The 22,634-nt window shown below is 41.4% G+C and overlaps 1 protein-coding gene and 1 long non-coding RNA gene across 9 annotated transcripts in view; both read left to right on the forward strand.

Moving 5' to 3' along the window:
• The first annotated feature begins 318 nt into the window (after positions 1-318).
• Positions 319-3,916, forward strand: LOC112115518. 2 transcript variants are annotated; one of them, XR_002908826.3, is made up of 5 exons: positions 319-642; positions 1,827-1,899; positions 2,044-2,143; positions 2,907-2,976; positions 3,625-3,916. It is a non-coding gene; the product is annotated as an uncharacterized LOC112115518 (long non-coding RNA). The 2 variants fall into 2 exon arrangements; XR_002908827.3 differs by lacking the exon at positions 2,044-2,143 and having other exon boundaries at positions 328-642.
• Positions 3,917-4,826: 910 nt separating this feature from the next.
• The window catches only part of SEC31A (SEC31 homolog A, COPII coat complex component), a 67,202-nt gene continuing 49,394 nt past the window's right edge, over positions 4,827-22,634 (forward strand). For 5 of the 7 annotated variants that reach the window (XM_026653301.1, XM_026653304.1, XM_026653306.1 and 2 more), the window contains exons 1-8: positions 4,827-4,939; positions 10,565-10,647; positions 11,348-11,471; positions 15,412-15,610; positions 16,922-17,017; positions 19,329-19,469; positions 20,001-20,143; positions 21,185-21,284. In XM_026653301.1, coding sequence (XP_026509086.1) covers positions 10,569-10,647; positions 11,348-11,471; positions 15,412-15,610; positions 16,922-17,017; positions 19,329-19,469; positions 20,001-20,143; positions 21,185-21,284 — 882 coding nt within the window. In that variant the 5' untranslated portion in view covers positions 4,827-4,939; positions 10,565-10,568. Of the gene's footprint in view, positions 4,940-6,912; positions 7,103-10,564; positions 10,648-11,347; positions 11,472-15,411; positions 15,611-16,921; positions 17,018-19,328; positions 19,470-20,000; positions 20,144-21,184; positions 21,285-22,634 lie in introns of those variants that run through there. The other 2 variants (XM_026653302.1, XM_026653303.2) reach the window with 2 other exon arrangements.

A 22,634-nucleotide genomic window follows, 5' to 3' on the forward strand; every position in this document is an offset into this window, starting at 1 on the left:
CTTTCATTGGTCGCTGTCCTCCCCGCGTTCCTGTGACCACACCTCCTCAGCGCCGGACTGTTTGCGACCCCACCCCACATGGCTAAGCGGAAGCAGGAAATAGGGAGGGAAGAGAAAGGAGAGTTGAACCAATCAGAAACGGCGCAGGAGGAGGCAGCCAATCAAACCCAGCGTACTTGGAGCCAATGGAAGGGGCGCTCTCTGTCTGGGGGAGGCTGTATCCGGGTTACTGGGCGCGCACCCTTTCCTTTTTGTCCCTAGCTGCTGTGGGGCGTGTGGCGCTGGCGCGGAGCGGGGCACCAAGCTTCTCGATGGGGACGGAGCTGCCCGAGGGGACGCTGTCCAGTCCCCAGCCAGCACCATGGGCCCCAGGCGGGGAGGCGCTGAGGCAGGCGGGGCGCCATGTGGCGCCTCCGCGCCCGCCGCCTGGGGCCCCGCCGGGGCCGGGCTCTGCCTGCGGGGGGCCGAGCTGCTGGGGTCATAGGCTCATTCCTGTGTGGCCGGAAGGGGCCTGGGGCTCGAACCTGAGTCCCAGTTCACGTGCTGTGTAGGCGGGTACGTAGCAGCAGGGAACAGCCGGGGCCTGCGAGCGCTCTGCCTCCCCCCAACACTCTCCCGCATGGAGCATCCCCCAGATCCGGGGTAAGTGGGTCGTGGTTAGCGCTAGCCTGTCCTTGTGCCTTGACGGGGTTCGGCAGGGAGCCTGGTGGCTCACCTTGTGTCTAGAGACACGCCTTCCCGCTCAGGCCTTGCACAGCAGGCTCGAGCACTTCAGCGTGAGGCTCTTTGTGTTGCCTACTTTACAGGCAAGAGGCCCAACGTAACTTGATTAGTGCACCAGCAGAAATTAAACTAACCCTTAAGTGCTTTACTGGATCAAACCCGTGGATGGCTAACTTCTCCTGTGCTGGACCAGATCGGTTCAGTGTCGCTCCAGTCGCCAGTGAGCACTACTGTTTTACAGATCTCAGGTAAAGGTTAATGTTGGCGTGAGGGCATGTGCAGAATTACTGACATACTCTGGTATAAGAATTTAAAACGTTCTGGAATTTAAGACTCTTGTGATAAAGAGGGAACCTTGACAGCTATTCTAAAGCTAAAGTAGCAGTTGATCTACCTGTAGCATGAGGGGGTGAAAGGAGGAGAGAGATGGAACATCAGCAAGAACTTGCTGTATTGATGGCTCTCAATACTGAATTGTGTATGAACTAATCCAACTTGAAGTTCCACAGAACAGATACGTTGCAGGCAATAGTGGTGCAAGATTCACTCCATCATTGGCATGCCTTAGCTTTGACTGGAGGAACCTTTCTGGGTGCAAGTGTAACTGAGTTGCCATGAGCATTAACTTGTTGTCCACACTTGACACTAGAAGAATACCCAATGTTTTACTGTGCTGGCTTTTGTAATGTAGATAACCTGCCCACTAGAAAATGGACCTAAGCCATTAACTAGCTATCAGATAGTGAAACCTTTGTCACATGTGACAGACATCTACTACTTTCTTCTTAGAGCTAAGTGAAGTGTTGGTTCAAGGGGTGGTTAAGTGCTACTGTTCACTTAATATTTACTTGACACATGTCCAATGATTAAAACCTTTTCACTGCTGTTCACATCATGATGTGCTGTGATTAGTCTTTGTTTGGATGAGGATATGTGATTTAAAAACCGACATAATGTGCTGACATAACTTAAGTGGAAGGCTAGGTTAAGCCAATAACTATTACTAATGCAAATAACTGTTGCTGCTAACGTTGATACTTTTTGCACTGATGTAATTTTGGGAAGAAAAATCACTTTTAAAATGTACGTTCTTACTCCTTTAGGGATTGTTCTACTAATAAGATCTGCCAGGCAAGCTTGGAATCTGGAAGTTCACATTACTTAACTATTGTTCAGGTGAGGGTTTCATTAAGTGATTTTGAAGTATAGCTGATTTTCCTAATTAAACTTCACATTTGAAAGACTATTGTTGAATCCAACAATAATTTAAGGCTGTTTAAAAATGAGAACTAGATATTTAATTTTACCTACATTCTTTAGGAAGGGGCATCACTTCCCATCAAAGTCTAAACTGATTGTAGAAGAGAGATTGGCAACTTAGCAGTGAATTGCAAGAAGCTGTAACTTGCCGATGTTAGGTGTAAGTAGTCCTCTTCTCTGATGTGGGCTCCCCCCCCCCCCCCCCCCCCCCTGTGACTGACTTAACTGACAAAATAACTTAAGTGTAGACCAAGTACCAAGCATCAAAGAAAGGGGGGCCTCTGGTTTTTTTTTTTTTTCTTTTGCCCTGTAACAGTAGCTGCAGTGGTAGAATCCCTTGTGTCCTACCCCAAAAGTATCTTCCTCCAAGGCCTGTGTTCCTTGCTGGCCTGTTTCCTGTCCTGAGCAGATAAAGTTGCTTACATCATGGTTCAGCAAGTTCTTGGGGGGGGGGGTGAAGGGGAGAGAAGAAAAAGAATATTTAAAACTATTGAAATAAAAACCTCAAATAACCTTAGGTTTAGAGAGCCTCCCACATTTTAAATGTGGTTAGAGAATAATTAACTTGGTTTTCTCTTCAAAAAAGTGTGTTTTTATCAAGTTTAGAACTTGATTGGGAATTGGCAAACCATGTATAAAAGCTACACGTAAAGATTTGCAAGATGAACATTGTACGTTTTTTAATGTATTGTGTTAATTTGTTTTGCCTAGTGTCCAATGATTAAAACCTTTCACTGCTGTTCACATCATGACTCACTGTGATTAGTGTTTGGCTGGATGAGGACATGGGGTAAAAAATTCAAACTACATTTAAAAACACTGGTAGTCAGTTCAGTTCACAGATTAAGAAAAACATAAAATACACTTCTGGAATTCATTCGGTTTGCATATATAACAAAATAACTTCTCCTTTCCCTCCCCAGCATTAAATTATTGCTCTTGTCTTGTGAAAGGTGAACTAAGACTTTTCTGACTGCACTTGTTGACACGTGGGTAAGCATTAATGCTTTTTTGTTAATTTCTTTGTTTGCTGATTCAGTTTGTGCCTGGTATTGTATCTCTCAACAGTGTATTACAGCATATTAGTGTGTACTATAGTACCTCAGTGCAACTAGTTTGGGTTTGACCTTGTTTCTGATTCTGAATTCTTTTTTATTTTTGTTAGACCCATCATGTTTGTTAGGAGTTTATTTTGTATATTCAGACCCCAGGTCTTGGAGATGACAAGGGGATAATTTAAAATAAACCGAACCAGACAGTAATGAGCATGCTTTCTAAAATAAACCTGTAAAAATTGCATGGGTCTGTTTCTAGAAATACAAAAAATTGTTTACACACTACTGGGAGGACATCCTAATTGTGGTTGTAATAGACTGTAGGCTTTACTGAACTGTTACTGAGCTTGGTAACATGCAGAGACAAGATGGGTGAGGTTATTTTTATTTAACCAATTACTGTTGGGGAAAGAGACAAGCTTACACAGAGCTGCTCCTAAATTCCCCAGACCTGAAGAACATTTACTGAAGTTGTGGGCTTACTGAGCGAAGACTCCTAAGAATGTTGAAGTAGATGTTAATCTGCACTAAATTAGACCTGTATCTATATATTGTCAAAGATCTAATATGCTTTTTTACTTTTCAGGTAATTGTGAAGAGTTTCTATGTTCCATCTGAATTTCTTCTTTCACCTTTAACGAAGATACTTGAAAATTGTTTAATTTGTTTCCTCTTTTTCATTGAGGAGGTTAAAGTAATCTAGTTGCTGATGTAATGCTTTTTATAGTGGAAAAAGTAGTGGTGAAGGCAAGAAATCAGTCTCAAAGCATTTGTTTCAGCTGCAACCTGTAAATCTTGGGAGATTGCTTTTGGAGGCTATTGTAAAATCCTGTTCATTTGTATTGGTAATAAACATGATATGCTGCCCTTGATTTAAATATGTGGCGTCTTGGCTTTATTTCTATTAATTCTCTGTTCTCACTGCTGTAGAATAAGTGCCTCCAACATGAATGAGCTCTAAGCCTCATAACACTGCTGTTAGTTAGGAAACCATCCCTTGTTTTCACCTGGGGAATTATACTAGTAGCAGTCTCACATAATATTCAGCATGGAGGGAGAAATGTGACCTTTCCATGAAAATGGCAAATCCCAGTCATTCACCCCACTAAAGGTGATCAAAACACTTTGCACTTGCTGGGGCTTGTCCAGCCCTTGGGCCACCCTGCTTTGGAGAGGCAAACTATGGTGAAGGAGGCCAGCTGTCTCAACTTACTTTGTGCCTTCAATGCTAGGGTCTTGTACTGAATAGCAGAACATTTTGGCAGTGGAATTTGGTCACAGATCAGAAACAAATGTGAGGCAGCAGAACTGTACTGGGCAAGTACGTGGGAGCCTCATCTCCTATAAGGTTTTGGGGCTCTTACCAAAGAAAGGAGAAGGGACAAATGTCTCATTCCTTCAGGCCTCTGAGGCTAGGCAGGGCTGCTGGAACCATTTGTATAGTGTACTAAGAGCCCCTGAGCCAAACTAAACCCTCTGTATGATGGAAACCACTTCAAGGAGGGGGCGAGGGGGCGGCACCCCTACTTCCAGTGGGGTGAGGGCAGCCATCCAGCTGCTCCATCATTAAAGCTCTATTAAAACTCCCCCGGGTAGCCGCCGCAGCCGGGGGCTGAGCCGGGCTGCCCTGGCCGGGGGTGTAGTGACAGCTCGGCAGGCCCGACGCTGGCGGGCCGCCTGGACGGGCACGGGCTAGGCCCCTCTGCAACCCGGCCCCCTCCCGCTGGGAGCTGCGCGGCCCGGAAGGCGCCGGCCGGCCGGGCGGGGTCTCGCTGCCGGAAGCCGGGGCTGACGAGGGCGGCGCTCCGGCTGCCACGTTGAAGCGGAACGCGGAGGAGCCTCCGGCCGGGGGCAGGGAGCTGAGCCACCGCAGCGGGACGTGGAGAGCCCGGCCCCGCCAGGTGAGGGGAAGCGGGGCCTGGCCTCGCCGCCGGGGGAGCGGGCCGGGCGCTGCCGGGTCTCTCCGTTCCTAGGGCGGGGGGTTGCCCGCTGGGGCCTGGGCTCCGTGTGGGCAGAGCGGCCCTATCTCGCAGGGTCCCCCTCCGGGCGCTGGGCAGAGCAGCCTCGCTTCCCCGGGGCTTCCAGCTCGCTGGCGTGGCCTGGGCCGGCCTCTGCTGCTAGCTCTGCCGCTCTGGGACTGGGGTCGGGCGTTTTCTCTGCTGCCTGCGGCAGGGCCAGTCCCTAAAAGCCAGGGCTTAATTTGTGCCAGGGCTAAGCCCCGCCACCCCTAGGCTTGGCACTTAATAGCCCCGGCACCGCTCGGCTTGCCTTGTCCGCTATTAAAGGAGCAACATTACTTGTGTCCTGGCTCCTCTTTCATTACAAACTAAGCACCGCTGAAAGCCGCCTTGCTGTCAGCTGAAAAGTGACAAACTCTGCCCCCAGCCCCTCTACCCGGAGCAGTGGAGGGTCCTGTGGATATCAGTGTTGTGGGAAGAGTGATTAGACGTAGCTTTGTCATAGTAGCCTCTGAGGTTGTTTAATATATTTTACTAATCTCCATCTCATAACTTACTTCAAAACGCACGTCATATGGATTTGGTACTTCTAGGGTTTATAACCTAACCTTAATTTAAAAAATGTTATGCCCCATCTACACCATGTTTCCAAAAACCTTCTGTCTAAGCCATCTTTAAACACAGTATCCAACCGCAAGGGAAAAGTGTAGATGGAGCCTTAAAGCTCTTTAGGAAAAGGGATTCTAGAAAGACAAAGAAAGATTGCACGATTGCGCTGAGGATCACATATTAATGACCATTTTGAGATTTTCGTCTTGCTTGTATTATCCAAGCTAGTAGATATGTAAATATTACCCTACCACAGTTACATAGAGATACCGGTATTTTGTAGCAAAACTTATCTGAATGGGAAAAATAGTTTTGGGAATATTTCTAGTGACTAGCCCAAATACAATCCTGAATCTTTGATTTGCAGCTCCCAGATGTTATTAATGGATACTGTAAAAATACTTGTAATTATAAATGTGCACGTAAGAAAGTATATTTCTCCACTCTTTTAGTCAGTGAATTTAGTATTGTTAGTGAGAATTTTTATTTTCATTTGTAAAATATATGCATCTTTTATAGCCTTTCTGTACTGTGACATATTGACCATACCATGCTATAAGTGAAAAGTATAAGGAAAAAAACATGAGCCTCAAAGGTGCTGAATCACTCAGGATATCAGGCCACATGCTAGAACTTCTCTAACGAACTTTATTTATGAGTGGTTCACTAGAAAAGTGCAGTAACGTGTTTTTCCTGGACAGTATAGATGGGGCTGTAGTGCCAACATGGCAACAGCAAGACTTTCAACATACAAATTTTCCTTTGCCAATACCCTTGTGACTCAAAGTGAAGCTATGTCATTACCATCGTATAAAATAGACACTGTCAAACAGATGTATTCCTTAGACTGACGTCCAACCAATCTTGTGGTGCTAAAGAATTTATGAAATTTACTGTTATGTTATAAAGAGGAGGGGAGCCCATCTGTTTTGTTATGTTCTCTTTTAAAATGGTGTTTGGTTCATCAAAGTCATTAAATAATGTCACTCAGTGTCCACCTGGCAGTGATCTCTCCTATGAGGGAGGGATCCCAGTTGGTCCTGGCAGAGAATGGGCAGCAGAGTACCCTGCATGTATAGCTGTTTTTAACAGTAAAAGTATAGGCTATGTGAAAATTAGAGTAGGATTTATGTGTACATCCACTCTAGAAATCACTTTTAATATCCAGAAAAAACTCTGGAAAAGCAAGCCTTGTTATGAACAAATGCAAGAGATTCCTTATCTAAAATTGAACAGTAATATGCATCTTTGTGATTCCCCAGGTGCTTCATGGGTGTCTGCACACTGAATGAGGACACCCGGTAATCATCTTTTCCTTGAGCAGTTTCAGAGAAGGATTGTGCAACCTTGCCATTTTTTACTTAAGGGTTTGAAGTCCAGTCAGGCTGTTTCCACACAATAGCGTTCTTCAGCCCAGTGGAGCACACACCTGCTTGGCTTAGAGTCAGACTCCCAACTAAACCTCACTCAAGTTTGGGAAAAGCATTTCTGGGACGGGTATTTGAAACTATTTCTTAGTTTTAAAAGTAGAATGAGGATACACATGGTACTTTCAGCGTGAGGTGCCCTACTAGAATGGTTTTTAATTCAGTTATATAAAGAGATCTAATTTTTTAAATTATTTTTGAGGTCTGCTACAAACTAACTTTGTAAAATATCCCCCTAAAGGATACAAAATTTAGATGAGTGAGACAAACTGTGTGTTGCCTATTAAATTATCAAGAGCTCTGTTGAAAAGACCTTTGTCTAGTAACAATCTAAGAACTCCTGATATTGATTATAATGTGCATATTTGATGTAAGATGCAGAGTTCACAGTTAGGGCCCTACCAAATTCACGGCCATGAAAAACGCGTCATGGACCATGAAATCTGGTCTTTTGTGTGCACACAAAAGACCAGATTTCATGGTGGGAGACCAGCCTTTCTCAAATTGGGGGTCCTGACCCAAAAGGGAGTTGTAGGGGGGTCACAAGGTTATTTTAGGGGGTTGCAGTATTGCTACCCTTGCTTCTGTGCTGCCTTCAGAGTGGGGTGGCCCTTGGCCAGGCGCCCAGCTCTGAAGTCAACACCCTGCCCGCAGCACTGCAGAAGTAAGGGTGGCAACACCATACCATACCATACCACCCTTACTTCTGCGCTGCTGCCTTCAGAGCTGGGCGGCTGGAGGGTGGCGGCTGTTGACTGAGGGCCCAACTCTGCCGGCAGCAGAGCAAAAGTAAGGGTGGCAATACTATACCATGCTATCCTTGCTGCTACTGGCGGCGGCTCTGCCTTCAGAGCTGGGTTTCCAGACAGCAGCCGCCGCTCTCCAGCTGCCCAGGTCTGAAGGCAGCGCCACCGCCAGCAGCAGCACAGAAGTAAGGGTAGCAGTATCGCAACCCCCCCCCCACACACACAATAACCTTGCAAACCCCCCCACAACTCCTTTTTGGGTCAGGACCCCTACAATTACAAAACTGTGAAATTTCAGATTTAAATAGCTGAAAACATGAAATTTACGATTTTTAAAATCGTATGACTGTGAAATTGACTGAAATGGACCATGATTTGGTGGGCCCTATTCATAGTATAATTATCTGGGTATGTGTTGTCAGAATGAACTTCTGTAGTGTCAAGATTGAAATCAAGTACAGGAAAGAATTAATTGAAACCTTCCCATTATCATAGAGTAAGTGTGGCCAATAAAGACATTTAAATTTTGAGTGTTCCCACTACTCCCTTCTCTAAGAAAATGTACCTCATTAAATAAAAATCAGAGGACAAGATATGTTGTGCCTTACTATTAATTTGCCCTACAATTTTAAAGTCTATTTTTGGGTCAATGTGACATTAGATTAATTATTATAAGCATTTTACAAAGGTTGAACAAACTCTTTTTTTCTGTTGGAAGTAATTTTCAAATTACCATTGCAAAACTCACCAGTCCAGCTAGTGCAAAAAGTTATATTTTATACATCTTTGGCCAGGGTTGGCAGTTTTCCAGGAAAAACTAGTTTAGGATGGAGTGCTGCTAAATACGGTTTAAACCAGGAAAGTGGGAAAAATAATTGCTTCAGTGTCCAGCAACTTCAGCAAGCATAGGACAAATCTTTTCAAACTTTGGATACGTCCATTAAAAACTAAGGAATAGGTTTAATCTATCCACTACATGAAAGTTGGTCTTCTGCTGCAGAATGTTGTAGGCCAAATGGGTTAAGGTCGTTGTTTTAGCTGTTGTAGTTATAGTAATAGTACAACTCTTCATACTTCTGATTGCTTAATGCAACTGTGCATTATTGTTTTTATATAATCAAATGTTTTTGACTTTTGTTTATATAATATCGAAATATGAGTCATGACATGTATAACTTCCTTAAGAAAATACAAACCCAAATATATAGACATTCCCATGTTCAGCATCATAATGACTATATTATTACACCCGAATGCAGTTTTGCTCTTTATTTGTACAACCCTAAATTAATCTGTGTAGCTACTGCCTTAAGTAACCACAGTTTGAATATGTAATTTAAACTAATATAATGTGATGTGCATGAATGAAACAATTTTTAAAATAGCAAATTTGCCTTAAACTGGGACTAACTAGTTTTATCCCTATGGTAAAAACCTTGATTTTACTTGGTAACAACCAGCTCTGGTAATTACCATGCCATCCCTGCCTTGAGTAAGTAAATTTTTGCAAGCCTGAATTATTATATTTCGTTTAAAATGTCTCTGTGTTGCAAAGTCTTTTAGATTACTGTGTGCTGGGCTCTGTTTAGGAGGCATTTGCTGAAAAATTTGAGCATTTTCCAGCAAACTTTGAGCTGGAAGACCAGTTTATCAATTGCTTTTTTTTTTCTGAATTATCTTGCATCACATGATAATTAACCTTTGCACTTCTTCACACAACTTTTTGTTCATGCACAAAAGCTGCATAAATCCTCTTGTGAGGACTGTGTGACTCAAAGTCGTTGAGCATTTCAGGCTTTCACTTAAACTTTCACTTCCTTTTAAACCATTAACTGGAAACCACAATTAGGAGAAAATTCTTGGCACTTCAGAATGTCATTATTATGGGGGCCATATAACCTTTTCCTGGGTGATAGGGTAGAAGATGGTAACTGAAAAACTGTTGATGTCTGAAATGAGTATTTCATGTTACTTATCTTTTTATATGCACATGCTACCTCAGCCTGTATGGGAAGAGGGACATACCTAAAGGGATACTTTAAAAAATTTTTGTACTTACTATTGTTAGAAGTAACACCTAAAGTTACTAGAATTTAAAGAGATTTTTATCTTTTTTGCTTGCTTGCTTTGTACATTTGACAAGCCTTTACATGGAGTCAATTTCATTGTTTTCTCTGTATAATCAGTCAGGGATTGTTGTTTGTGTGGGTCTTGCACAACATTTAAAAATAGGGAAATGTTGTTGTTAAACCACAAAAATTGGCAGACAGATTCAAGGACAGGTATTGCACCTGAAACTCCTTTACATTCATTTCTTGAGATTGCTAGAATGCAAGTTAACTATGTCCCTAAAATCTCACCAAGGAACAGGATTAGGAAATTCTTTGACATGGTTTTAGAAACCAATGTGGTGGTTTTCAATAGTGACTTTGTGGTAAGTTTCAGTAGTTTCAGCTCTGATGACAGTTTATAAATGTCAGTTTGGGCATTTAGAAACATGGACAGTATTTTAATTTAAATGTAACAGCTGCTACAAGATATCAAGTTATATCATGTAAACTCTTATTAGCAAAGGCATTTGGTCTAAGAACAGAATCTCACAGCAGTTGCTATGTTCCCCAGGTTTATTTAGTTTCATTCAACATGTTTAGCAAATATTAATTTCCTGTAAACTTCAATAATATTTCACCATTGCCCTCCTCCATACAAACGCCACATCATACCCACAGTTGTACTGGTGCCATTTCCTCCAGATTTTCTGTATTACAAAAGTTATCTTCTTTTAGCAGGATGAAGTTAAAGGAGATTGATCGTACTGCTATGCAGGCATGGAGCCCTGCCCAACAACATCCCATTTACCTGGCTACAGGTAACTTGTTGAAGAGTATGGTCCCTACCCATGGAGCTTTCTATGCATATGGTGTAGATTATAATATACTCACTGTACTTGTAGTTTATAATAGAAAATTAATGTCCTGAAGGCTGAAATAGTGATTGAGAATGTAATGCAGTACCCACTTGCAATCACTTTTCAACCTCTGGAGTATCAGCTTTCCCTAGAAATCAAAACCCCAGCCTACCATATACCTTGTAAACGTGCATGTTTGCCCTAAATGTACGGCAGCGTTGGTAACTTAATTTCAAGGCTTCTCTCTCCTATATCATAGGATTACATGACCCAGTCTTTACCAATGGCTTGCAGTTTCTCAGTTTTGGCTGCCAAAACTATTGCCTTTCAGTCAATTTCTGAGTTTCTTCTGATACTTGTGTGGGATTCTTATACAGCAGCAGCGGAGAGGAAAACATCACACACCTCCCTTTCTTTTCTGTTTTTTTAAATTTTATTTTAATGGGAAAATTTGGTTGTAGAACCAGGAAGGGGATTTAGGGGCAGGTGAAATACCTGAAACTACTTTCAACTCCCTTTTTAAAAAATTGACTGTTTTGTGTTCAGTGTACCTCTGAGACACTGAAGATTTTATTTCCTTTGTAGGATTTGATACTTTAGTAATTTGCAATTCCGTATTTTATATTATGTCATTCCGATACAATAGTATGTTTCTGCGTAGGTACATCTGCTCAACAGTTGGATGCAACTTTCAGTACCAATGCTTCTCTGGAAATATTTGAACTGGACTTGTCTGATCCTTCGTTGGATATGAAATCCTGTGCAACTTTCTCCTCCTCGCACAGGTATGAATTGGGGTTCCAAATTTATGGTCTGCTTTATAAAAATGCATTTTTTGTGGCATGATATGGGCTGCAAGGATAGTGTATGAAGCTTTAGCCCTGTGTCAGTGTTATTAGGAAAGGTAAGAAGGATGGGCTTGTGGTTAAAGTTGTAGACTTGGACTCTGGAGACCTGGTTTCAGTTCCTGTTCTGTCACAAATATCTTGGGCTGGTATCCGTTGGGTGATAGAATCATAGAAATGTGGGACTGGAAAGGAACTCGATAGGTCATCTAGTCCAGTGTCCTGCACTCATGGCCTGACAGGTGTTTGTCTAGCCTGTTCTTAAAAACCCCCAATGACAGACATTCCACAGTCTCTTTCAGTAATTTGTTCCGGTGCTTCACTACCCTTATAGTTGGGAAGTTTTTTTCTAATGTCTAGCTTTAATCTTCTTTGCTGCAATTTTAGTCCATTACTACTTGTCCTGTCCTCAGTGGTTAAGGAGAAGAATTTATCACCCTCCTCTTTATAACAACTGTTTACATATTTGAAGATTATCACGTTCCCCCCACAGCTTTCACTTCTCCAGACTAAACAAACCCATTTTTTCTCCATCTTTCCTCGTAGGTCATGTTTCCTAGACCTTTTTTTGTTGATCTCGTCTGGACTGTCTCCAATTTGTTCACGTTTCCCAAAGCGTGGCACCCAGAACTGGACACAGTACTCCAGTTGAGGCCTTATCAGTTCTGAGTAAATTGGAATAATTACTTCTCGTGCCTTGCTTACAGTGTTCCTGCTAATACATCCCAGAATTATATTTACTTCTTTTGCAACAGTATTACATTGTTGATTTATACTTAGGCTGTGATCCACTACTACCCGCAATCCTTTTCTGCAGTTCTCCTTCCTAGGCAGTCATTTCCCATTTTTCATTTGTGCAGTTGATCATTCCTTCTGTGACAAAGTTCCTCCTCTACCTTGGTGGGTCCTGCGCTTATTGGCAGATTTGCTCGCTTCATAGATTCACCCTGTGGGTCAGGAAACAGTCCAGAGACCTTCCCCTCTGGTAGAAACTATAGTCCAGGTCAATTCCTCCTGTGTTGGATCAGGAGCTGCGAGGTATGGGGGGAACCCGGGCCCATCCTCTACTCCGGGTTCCAGCCCAGGGCCCTGTGGACTACAGCTGTTTAGAGTGCCTTCTGGTACAGTTGCACGACACCTACAACTCCCTGGGCTACTTCCCCATGGCCTCCTCCCAACACCTTCTTTATCCTCACCACCAGACCTTCCTCCTGATGTCTGATAATGCTTGTACTTCTCAGTCCTCCAGCAGTACACCTACTTACTCTCAGCTTCTTGCACACCTCTTGCTCCCAGTTCCTCACACACTTCCTCTCCTCTGGCTCCCCCTGGCTTGACTGGAGTGAGCCCTTTTATAGCATCAGAGGGACCTTAATTAGAGTCAGGTGCTTAACTGCCTCACCTGACTCTTAGCAGGTTAATTGGAGTCAGGTGGTCTATTAGCCTGGAGCAGCCCCTGCTCTGGTCACTCAGGGAACAGAAAACTACTTATCCAGTGGCCAGTATATCTCCCTTCTGCTACTCTGCTGTTCCCAACTGGTCTGGGTCTTTCACACTTCCTAAGTGTGATACTTTGCATTTGTCCTTATTGAATTTCATCCTATGTAATTCAGACCATTTTTCCAGTTTGTCAAGATCATTGTGAATTCTAATCCTGTCCTCTAGAGTGCTTGCAACCCCTCCTAGCTTGGTATCGTCCACAAAATTTATAAGTGTGCTCTCTTTTGTAGGCATCCTTTCATCTGCAAGAGACAGTGGGAATTGCAGCCTACGATGCAGATGGTTTGCAATGTCTCATGTGACTAAATAGTCCAATCCAAGATTTGCATGATCTTTAGTGTACTCTCTGTGCCGTTATCTAAATCATTTATAAAGATATTGAATAGGTCTAGACCCAGGACACATTCTTGCAGGACCCCACACAATATACTCTTCCAGGTTGATTGTGAACCACAGATAACTACTCTCTGAGTACTGTTTTCCAGCCAGTTGTGCACCGACTTTGTAACAGGTTTGTCTGTATTTTTCTAGTTTGTTTATGAGGTATGTGAGACAGTATCAAAAGCCTCACTAAAGTTGAGCTATGTCACATCTACTTCTTCCCCCAATCCGCAAGGCTTGTTACCCTGTCAAAGAAGGATATTAGGTTGGTTTGACATGATTTGCTTTGTTTTTGATGTAAAGGAAGATAACAGTTAGGGCCCTGAAGAATTTCCAGAGAGCAGAGGGAAAGTGTTAAGTGTGCTCTTAAAAATAGGAAAAGGCAGTTATAGCTTCCACATGTTGTGTCATCCTATTGTGGTTAGGTATTGCGGGGGACTCATTTGATGTACCCGCGTGTTTTGTTTTTGCATTCCATATGTAGTTCAATACTTACACCTAGCTATTGGGAAGAAACGTTCCTGATTGTTTTGCTTCATTTAGACCCATATTACTTCTAACTTCATGCTGTGTATTTAGCTATAACTTATATAATTAGCATTAAAAATCCAAAAAGCCATCCTATTGACATCTTAGTGGCACTTGCAGTAGCATTGTAGTGGCTTCCATTCATTGTAAATTGGCCATAACAATGTCAATGAAAGCGTGAGATGCTCTTTTTGGAGATAGAGAAGGATCTGAAAACTTTCCATTGACACTGGATTAGGTCCATTAATCTTTCATACCAGATACAATGTCAGCACAAACATTAGTCCTTCCAGTGACCCATAGTACTCTGTGGAGGTGTGTGCAACACTTACAGATTGTCAGCTGTTCATCAGTGAATAAGCTGTAGTGTCAGCATTAATGTATTTTTATCAAAGATATGTGTGACCGAAATATAGTGTATTGTAGCCCGGCTACACTGAGATATATAAATATCTAAATCCCTTGAGGGATGATGATCATGTTTTACACCACCTTCTTATGTAGATGGAAGTTAATTCCATTTCATTCTCTACAGTCCATTTTTAAATAATGATTCACAAGTCTAAGACTGTTTTCCAAAGATTTACACCAAACACAATTGCCTGAACTTTTAGAAATTATAAATTGATTAAATTGTAATCTGTATAAAACAGAAACGATGTCTTCCTTGTACAGTATCTAACAAGATGGGATCCTGAATCTGATTAGGGCCCTCGGCTGCTATCTTAATATAGATAATAACTGAGAACTGCTCAACACCAGGTTAGAGATATAAAATGTAAGTTAGTTGTGCTGCATATACTCCTCTTGCTACTTGGAGCATTCAGCATATAATACTGATTAATGGCGGCATTGTTAGTGCTGATGTAATTTTTTTTTAAAAGCCCTACCTCTTAGGTTTGTTTTGTTTTTTGTAGAAACTTGTTAGTTTGCTTTCCAAATGCATTAAGGCCACTTTGTAAGAGCAATGCCACAAGAGGGTGTGTCGTTATGTGGAAGAAATGTACTCTTTGCATGGCTGAACATACAGGAATATTGTTTTGTTATAAAACAACTTCATTTAAAAAAAGGAAATCTGGATACTTACAGATTCACCAAGCAGTGTACACCAATATCAGAGATTTATGTGATTGCTTGTAGTTGGCTATGCTTATAATTCTCATTCAGGGATCACCTTTGCAAACATTATCTCAAAAAACCCTATGAGGTAAGTAAGTATTCTGACTTTAGAGCCTTGAACTGAGGCAAATATAGGTTGTGACCTGTCCACTGTCACACTTTTGACAGAATGGGAGAGCTAGGAATAGAACCTAGCAGTTCTCAGTCTCATCATGCCTTTGATCTTACCACCAGCCTGCACTTCCTCCCATAAAGTGTTAGTGTTTTTTATGAGGGAAAACATTATGATGTTCTGGCACTTATAATGATATGGTAATAGATCTTCTTAAATTGTTTATTTTTTATCTTGTAGGTACCATAAATTGATATGGGGACCTCATACAATGGCTTCAGATGGTAGTCTTTCTGGAGTTCTAATTGCAGGCGGTGAAAATGGAAATATTATTCTGTATGATCCATCTAAAATTATGGCTGGAGAGAGTGAAGTTATAATTGCACAGAAAGACAAGCACACTGGGCCAGTAAGAGCTTTGGACGTGAATATTTTCCAGGTTAGATTTTTTTTCTTCACACTGTCATGGATTAGTAAAATGCTATAGGAAATGTTCTTCTCTTGTGATTTTTTGGGGGAAAGTTATATAAATATTTTTGCATATTTTAAAAAAGAAAACAATCTTTGATACTAATCATTATTTGACCTGAAATAATTTTAAAAATCTGATCTGCCTTTTCACCATTTAGGCTATTTACTTTGTGTATTTTTCTGTTTAGACATTGAAATAAAATTGTTTTTCATTTTGTTTCTAGTCAGTTTCACTTTTCAGTTCTCATGCACTACTCAGTGTTATCATGGTTGCAGACAGATGTTGAAATACCTCCCAAAAACTGTTTTCACTGAAATTTAAAAAATAACAACTAAATATTAGTTTTTAGGTTTTGTAACTCTTCCATTTTTGTATGTTGTTCCAAAATAAAGATGAAATGTTGGGGCCTAAAACTCATTGGCTTGACACAATTCTTAAAAGTAGTAAGGACTTAATCACAGAGCTAATTTAATTCCATCACTAATGAGGATTTACCTCTCAAGATATAGCATCTTTCTCATTCATGACTGTTCTGTGAGATCTCAGTTTGTTTTGATTTACTAAGTAGCATTTTTTCTTTTGGCACATGTTTTTACTAAGGCAGTAATTAGTTCAGTGAACTGTGTTTAAATTGCATGGTTTCTGTCCTTGTTTATTATGAAGTTGGAATCTGTTTTGCAACCAGCATTAGGGAATGAGCAAAATGCATTGATATAATAGTTATTTTCCCTCTAGTTCATTCTCCTCAGATCCCATTGCTATTATCTTGTCATTCCTCTTTCACCTGTAAAACTGCTTCAAATGCTTCTCTTAATCTAGGAAATGTTCTTATAGGCCTTGATCTTGTGAATGCTTACTCATGTATTTAACTTTACTCACATTTGAGATCCCATTGAAGTCAGTGGGATTAGTAACACAAATAGAGGTAAGCACAAGCTTAATTGTTTACAGGTTTGGGGCATTAGTACAATGGAGTCATTTTGTGCATCCCCATTCTTTGTGTCCATTTTCTGCATATGAATACTGCAGAAACCAAGAACACTGCCTTGGGAATTTAGGTCCAACTTGCTGCAGAGTATATGGGGTCTTGGCTAATAAATAGTATTAGAAATATTAAGGAATCTTGTACCTCCTCTGAAGTGCTCTTGTTGTGACAAGGGCTACATTCTGAGCTAATGTCAATTGGCACAGCTCCATGGATTGGACCCACAGCATTTGGGAAGGTGAAGGCTGATGCCAGAAATACTCTCAATGTCTATTGGCATTTTTCTATTACAGACAAACCTTGTAGCATCAGGTGCTAATGAGTCTGAAATCTATATCTGGGACTTGAACAACTTTGCCACACCAATGACACCAGGAGCTAAGACCCAGGTACTGGAGTTATGTTTGTCAAATGATTAGAAGAACTCTGAAAAATATGCAGATTATTTAATTTACTTGAAATCTCATACAGACATACAGTATTGAAGCAGTTCTAAGCACCAATCTCTGTTTTCAAAAACTTAATTTAAATATTGCAAATATTACCTTGAATGTAGTTAAGTCCTAGATAAACATCTGTTGTTGTGAGATACATTCCTTAAAATAATGATGTAGATTTCTATTCAGGATAAGAATCATACAAGTATGTTGTTACATTACGTATATTGTATATATTTTGCTCCCAAACAATAAAATAACCCCCAGTGGATGTTTGTTTTTCTGATTGTAAATTTATTGACTGTTACGGCTAAAAGTGGAGATTTCTCTGTTTTGTTTTGAATGTGATCCATTAATAGCTTCAACCTTTATAAAACAATACAGACAGGTTGTAATGAACACCACCTTTGTGAAAATTGACTCTGAATTTTCTGGAGACTTAAATTGCATTCCAAGTAACCAACAATGACTCTATTTATAATGATGTTAATTGTGACTGTAGTGCAGTTTGTGTCCAGTTCTGAATTCTTTTGCACACCCAAACTTCCCAGTAAAGTTAGAACACTTAACTCTTGTGTCGTGTGTCAGCAAAATGACTTATCAGTTGTTACACTTTCAAGTCAGAGTGAGCAAAATCCCATTGTTATGCATTCCTTGTACTGTATTTTGTTTGGTTCCTATGTGAGATTTTCTACCATAATAGTACCAGAGACCTCTCCCAAACAGATCGAAGGGTTGAAGTTAGAGGCAGTTTTAACAAGAAAAGGCATGAAAGTTTGAGTTAGCTGTGGAATCAGCCAGTAATGACTCATCTTTTCATGGGGTAAGATTTTGCAACAAGTTAAATCTGATGGGTCATTTTTGACCTGTCCCTAAGGAGTTGCATGTCAGTTCACCAATGGTTGTTAGAAAGCCAAGGCTCTCTAGTTTCCGCGTGCTTTAAACATCCTTCACAACTCTATGGAGGCTGTGTTTTTTGTAGCCTATTTTGGCATGTTCTACTGTGTGTTTAAGTCTGAAGGATCTTTATGCTGCTGTGAAAGATGCAGATTAAAAAAGAAGGTGTTAAACCTGGCTATTAATAGGTGGTAGATTGTTAGGCGATAGGTGTGACAGTTGTAGATATTCATATGGAATGTATCATCTTAATATCGAAACACCACTGGTTAGCCTGTGTTTTGTTTAAAGAAGACTTGGAGAATAGAAGAAAATGTTAGTTTTCTGTCCTTTTTTTCCCTTCTTCGCGCTGTGTAAAGAAGGCCTGAAAGATGTTTGTGGTATTGTGTATTTTAAAGTTTATTTTTCTCTGTGTGAGTTTACATAGTTGTTAGTAGAAAAGCAGGTTGTATTTACCATGAAAAACTTTATGGTGCCTGGAGAACTAGTGAAGTTATTGCACAATAGTTATTGAGAGAATGAAAGTTGAGCCGTTGAGTAGCAATCTGTAGTCAGGCTGTTTTAAAACGCTTTGATTTTAACTTGTTTTTTGTTATCAAATTAGTCCAATGACTAATGAACATTTTGGAGACATGTTAAAGATCCATGCCCTTTGAGTTAAGGTGTGAGAGCTTGTAATGCACATGCTCTGAGACACCCAAGAAATTTCTAACATAATCAGGGAAGACCAGACTTAATCATAGAATATCAGGGTTGGAAGGGACCTCAAGAGGTCATCTAGTCCAGCCCCCTGCTCAAAGCAGGACCAATCCCCAACTAAATCATCCCTCAAAGCAGGACAGATTTTTGCCCCAGATTCCTAAATGGCCCTCTCAAGGATTGAACTCACAACCCTGGGTTTAGCAGGCCAATGCTCAAACCACTGAGCTATCCCTCCCCCAATAAGGTAAAAAAAAGTAAGCAGAAAAAAACGTTAACACTTGCCCCTCCAAACAAAACACACTGCCTTTCATTTTTCTATACATCACAAAAGACCAATGAAGGGCACAAGTCCAATTTTTAAATACTTTTTTGCGGGTCACTATTAAGCTCTGGGAGACAACAAACTTGCTCCGTCTTCCTCCATAGCTGGCAAATTTATCACAGGCAGAAAGGAAGGAGGGGTGCAGATAGCTAGCGTATATTTAAATGCATGGGTTTTAAAATTTCCTAGTGTCAATATTTGTTCAGGAAGGTAAAACGAACACATGGGCTATGAGGATTAGCTTTGAAAACTTGTTGTTTTAGCCAACTTATCTAATCAAAAATATTGAGCTCTCTGTTGGAAAAAAGAGACTGTTGGGACAAACTGTTTTGTTTGCAATAGCCTCCAGAAGACATCAGCTGCATTGCATGGAACAGGCAAGTCCAGCACATCTTGGCGTCTGCCAGTCCTAGTGGTCGTGCTACTGTGTGGGATCTGAGGAAGAATGAGCCTATCATCAAAGTCAGCGACCACAGCAACCGGGTAATTGATTATGTTAAACTATCAAGAGCCTGTATTAATAATCATGAATGATTAACTATTAGACTTATTCTTGACAAGTGACTGCACGGATTCTCATTAGACTCTTAAGTGACACAGGAACATGTCCCCATTTTATACTACCTGCTGTAAGATCTGTTAATTTTTTAAAGGGCTATAATTATATGCCAAAGGTGGATTATTATTTTAAATAATTAATTTTTGCAAATGATTAAATTAATATTTGGCCGAGAAGGAATTTGGTAGGGAGTTTAGGGTTCAGGCAAGAGAAGGGGACATTATGTATTACTCAGCAGTGAGAAGTCAGACTGGTTAAATGATACGCACTATGCTGATAAATTCAGTATTGACCCATTCATGGCTGCAGTGGGAAGATTTTATTAAAATAGGCTGAAGTGGGAATAAACAGGGCCACGCTCCAGACAGCATTCTCCATGCTTCTGTTTTGGAGGGTTCCTTTTTTTTATAGCTCTGCTTAATTATCTTGTGGTCTAACACTACTTTATCTATCAGATGCACTGTTCAGACTTGGCTTGGCACCCTGATGTGGCTACACAGATGGTCCTGGCTTCCGAAGATGACAGGTTGCCTGTAATTCAGATGTGGGATCTTAGGTTTGCTTCTTCTCCTCTTCGTGTTTTGGAAAACCATACAAGGTATTTATGTCGGCTAGTCTGTAAATCTTGAGTTTTGTTTGTTGTTTAGCCATTTTCCCCATTCTAATCTTGGTTTGTACACAACTCTCTATCAGTTGGTATTAATGCCATCCCAATTTTAAGCTCCAAGGCAGATGCTTTAGCAGCTACTGTTATCCTTAATCTAGACTTCTAGTGATACAACTAGCCTTTGTGCCCAGCAAACCTGTGCCAATGGGCCACACTGGTTTTAAGGAGCTAGAACTGTGAAGAAGGATCCCAGCTTTAATTTAAAAAAGTACATTTCTAGCTGTTTCCTTTGAGAAGAAACATTTACGTTTTTGAGACTATGTAAAATGATTGCAAGGGTGCAAAAGAAGCAGCAGCTGGGCTCCACTTCTGCAGGAGGGGTTGGGGAATCTAAAGATCCCACACCCATACAAACACTCATACACGCTTTCTAATCCAAAATGAGTTGCTTAAATTTGGGGTGTATTCTAATGAATCCTTTCACTAACTTCCCTAAACCTTTGGCTGACCTGGTGTACAGCGGTGTGAAAATGGTGGACAGGAGTTTACTGCATTCAAGGATGGAGGGCAGCAAAAAACTGTGTTGCAAGCACTCCCTGAAAATGCTGATGTTGACTGAGCTAATGTTAACCCTTTAGTAATAAAAAGAAGATTGCCGCAAGTATTAGTCACAGTTCTTATCCTGCAATTTTCCGAGTCCGGTATTAGTGTGACATTTTATTACACAATCTACCTTTGATATCCATGTTTTTTATCAATGGTTATAGTCTTTGGCTTTCAGGTACCTTTCTGGATTGTGCCCTTAGCCTGTGGCTACACTGTCATGCCTCCTGTGCAGAAAGCGGAAAAAATCTATTTCAATAAAACAAATGTTGGCAGCACCTTCTCTACTCTCTCAACATAATGGGGGTGGCGGGGGACTTGGCATTTAAAGATGAAGTGGCCAGGTAATCTAGATGTGTGCTAATGAGGGTGCCTCATTAATCATCATGCATTTATATTAATATTTTCTTACTATGGCTTTTCACACAGGGGTATTTTGACCATTGCTTGGAGTATGGCAGATTCTGAGCTGTTACTCAGCTGTGGAAAGGATGCTAAGATTCTCTGCTCTAACCCTAATACAGGGGAGGTATTGTATGCAAACCATTTTTAAAGGTCATAAACAGAGAAAGATTCTTTGCATTACATTTGTTGTGGAGAACATACTGACTTTGTACATAGATGACACAGTGTTGTGAGAAAACATTTTTTAAAGTAGTTAATATTTGTTTTAGACTGTGCCCTTCATACCAAAACTGTGTTCTCTGACCCCAAACATTTTGTACACACAACCCAACTGAGGAAAAAATGGAAAAGTCTTATACAAAGGTGACCTCTTTAAGACCTGGAAGTGTTAGCTGCTACTGTCAGCCATATATATTATTATAAACCAGAACAGGACAAGACTTGTCCCCCGCTCACTCTTATGGTTCACTGAAGGGACACTGTCATTTCAGTTTTATCCATTTCATCTGCCTCTGCTAAAAGTAGCTTTGTGAAATGCACCTGTCTATGGACTCTTGTTTTTTTGTCCATGGTTTCCTTGAGGTGTGTTTTTTGACACACCTGCTGTTCTTTGCAATCCAAAGAAACCATGAGCCAAAAATCTGGGGTCTGGTGATACATATGGGCAGGGTGAAAGTAAGATAAAATACTTACCGGTACGGGGGCCCGGCTCCAGGCCCCCCAACAAGGGGCAGGGCCTCGGGCGGCAGGGGTGGGGCTGGGGGTCAGCCTCCCCCAGTCAGCCCTTCCATGCTGCCCAGTGCCACCCGGGGCTTCGGCAGCGATTTAAAGGGCCCGGGGCTCTGGCCGCTGCTGCGGTAGCAGCGGCGGTGGCCAGGAGTCCTGGGCCTTTTAAATTGCCGGGCCACAGGGCAGCTGCCCCTTTTGCCCCCCACCATCGGCGGCCCTGGGGGCGCACAAAAGAGGCAGCGACGGTAACATCAGCCTTGTACGAGCCGGTACTGGCAGACACGTCTTACGTCATATGGTACGCCATACCAGCCTACTTTCAGCCCTCCATATGAGATCCCTGAATCCTTTTCCTTGCACATGTGAAAGCCTTTGTAGACCACACACCTGCTCCCTACCTCCTTTGGCCCCCATGGAGTGGGGTATTTGAAAGGACCTGCTTTCTTTGCTTCTACTCTGAGGAAGGAGTTTTTGAAGGTGTTGGGGCTTCCTGGCCAGGGGTTTTTGACATGATTGCATCCATTCAAAGCTACGCATGAGAACTCTGATTTGGGGGAGAAATCAAATTAGTATTGATTGTGTCATTTCTTACTCCACCATTTAAATGGCAGTACCCTATTCTAATACAGATGTTTTTGTACCTACATCTTTATGGCTCTGATTTGGCAAAGCACTTAAGCACATGCTTAATGTTAAGCAGGTGCGTAATCCCACTGAAGTTAAGCATGTTTCAGCTTTGTTGGAT

This window comes from Terrapene carolina, unplaced genomic scaffold (genome assembly GCF_002925995.2).
Source record: "Terrapene carolina triunguis isolate 2854851 unplaced genomic scaffold, T_m_triunguis-2.0 Scaffold136, whole genome shotgun sequence".
Classification (NCBI taxonomy): domain Eukaryota; kingdom Metazoa; phylum Chordata; order Testudines; family Emydidae; genus Terrapene; species Terrapene triunguis.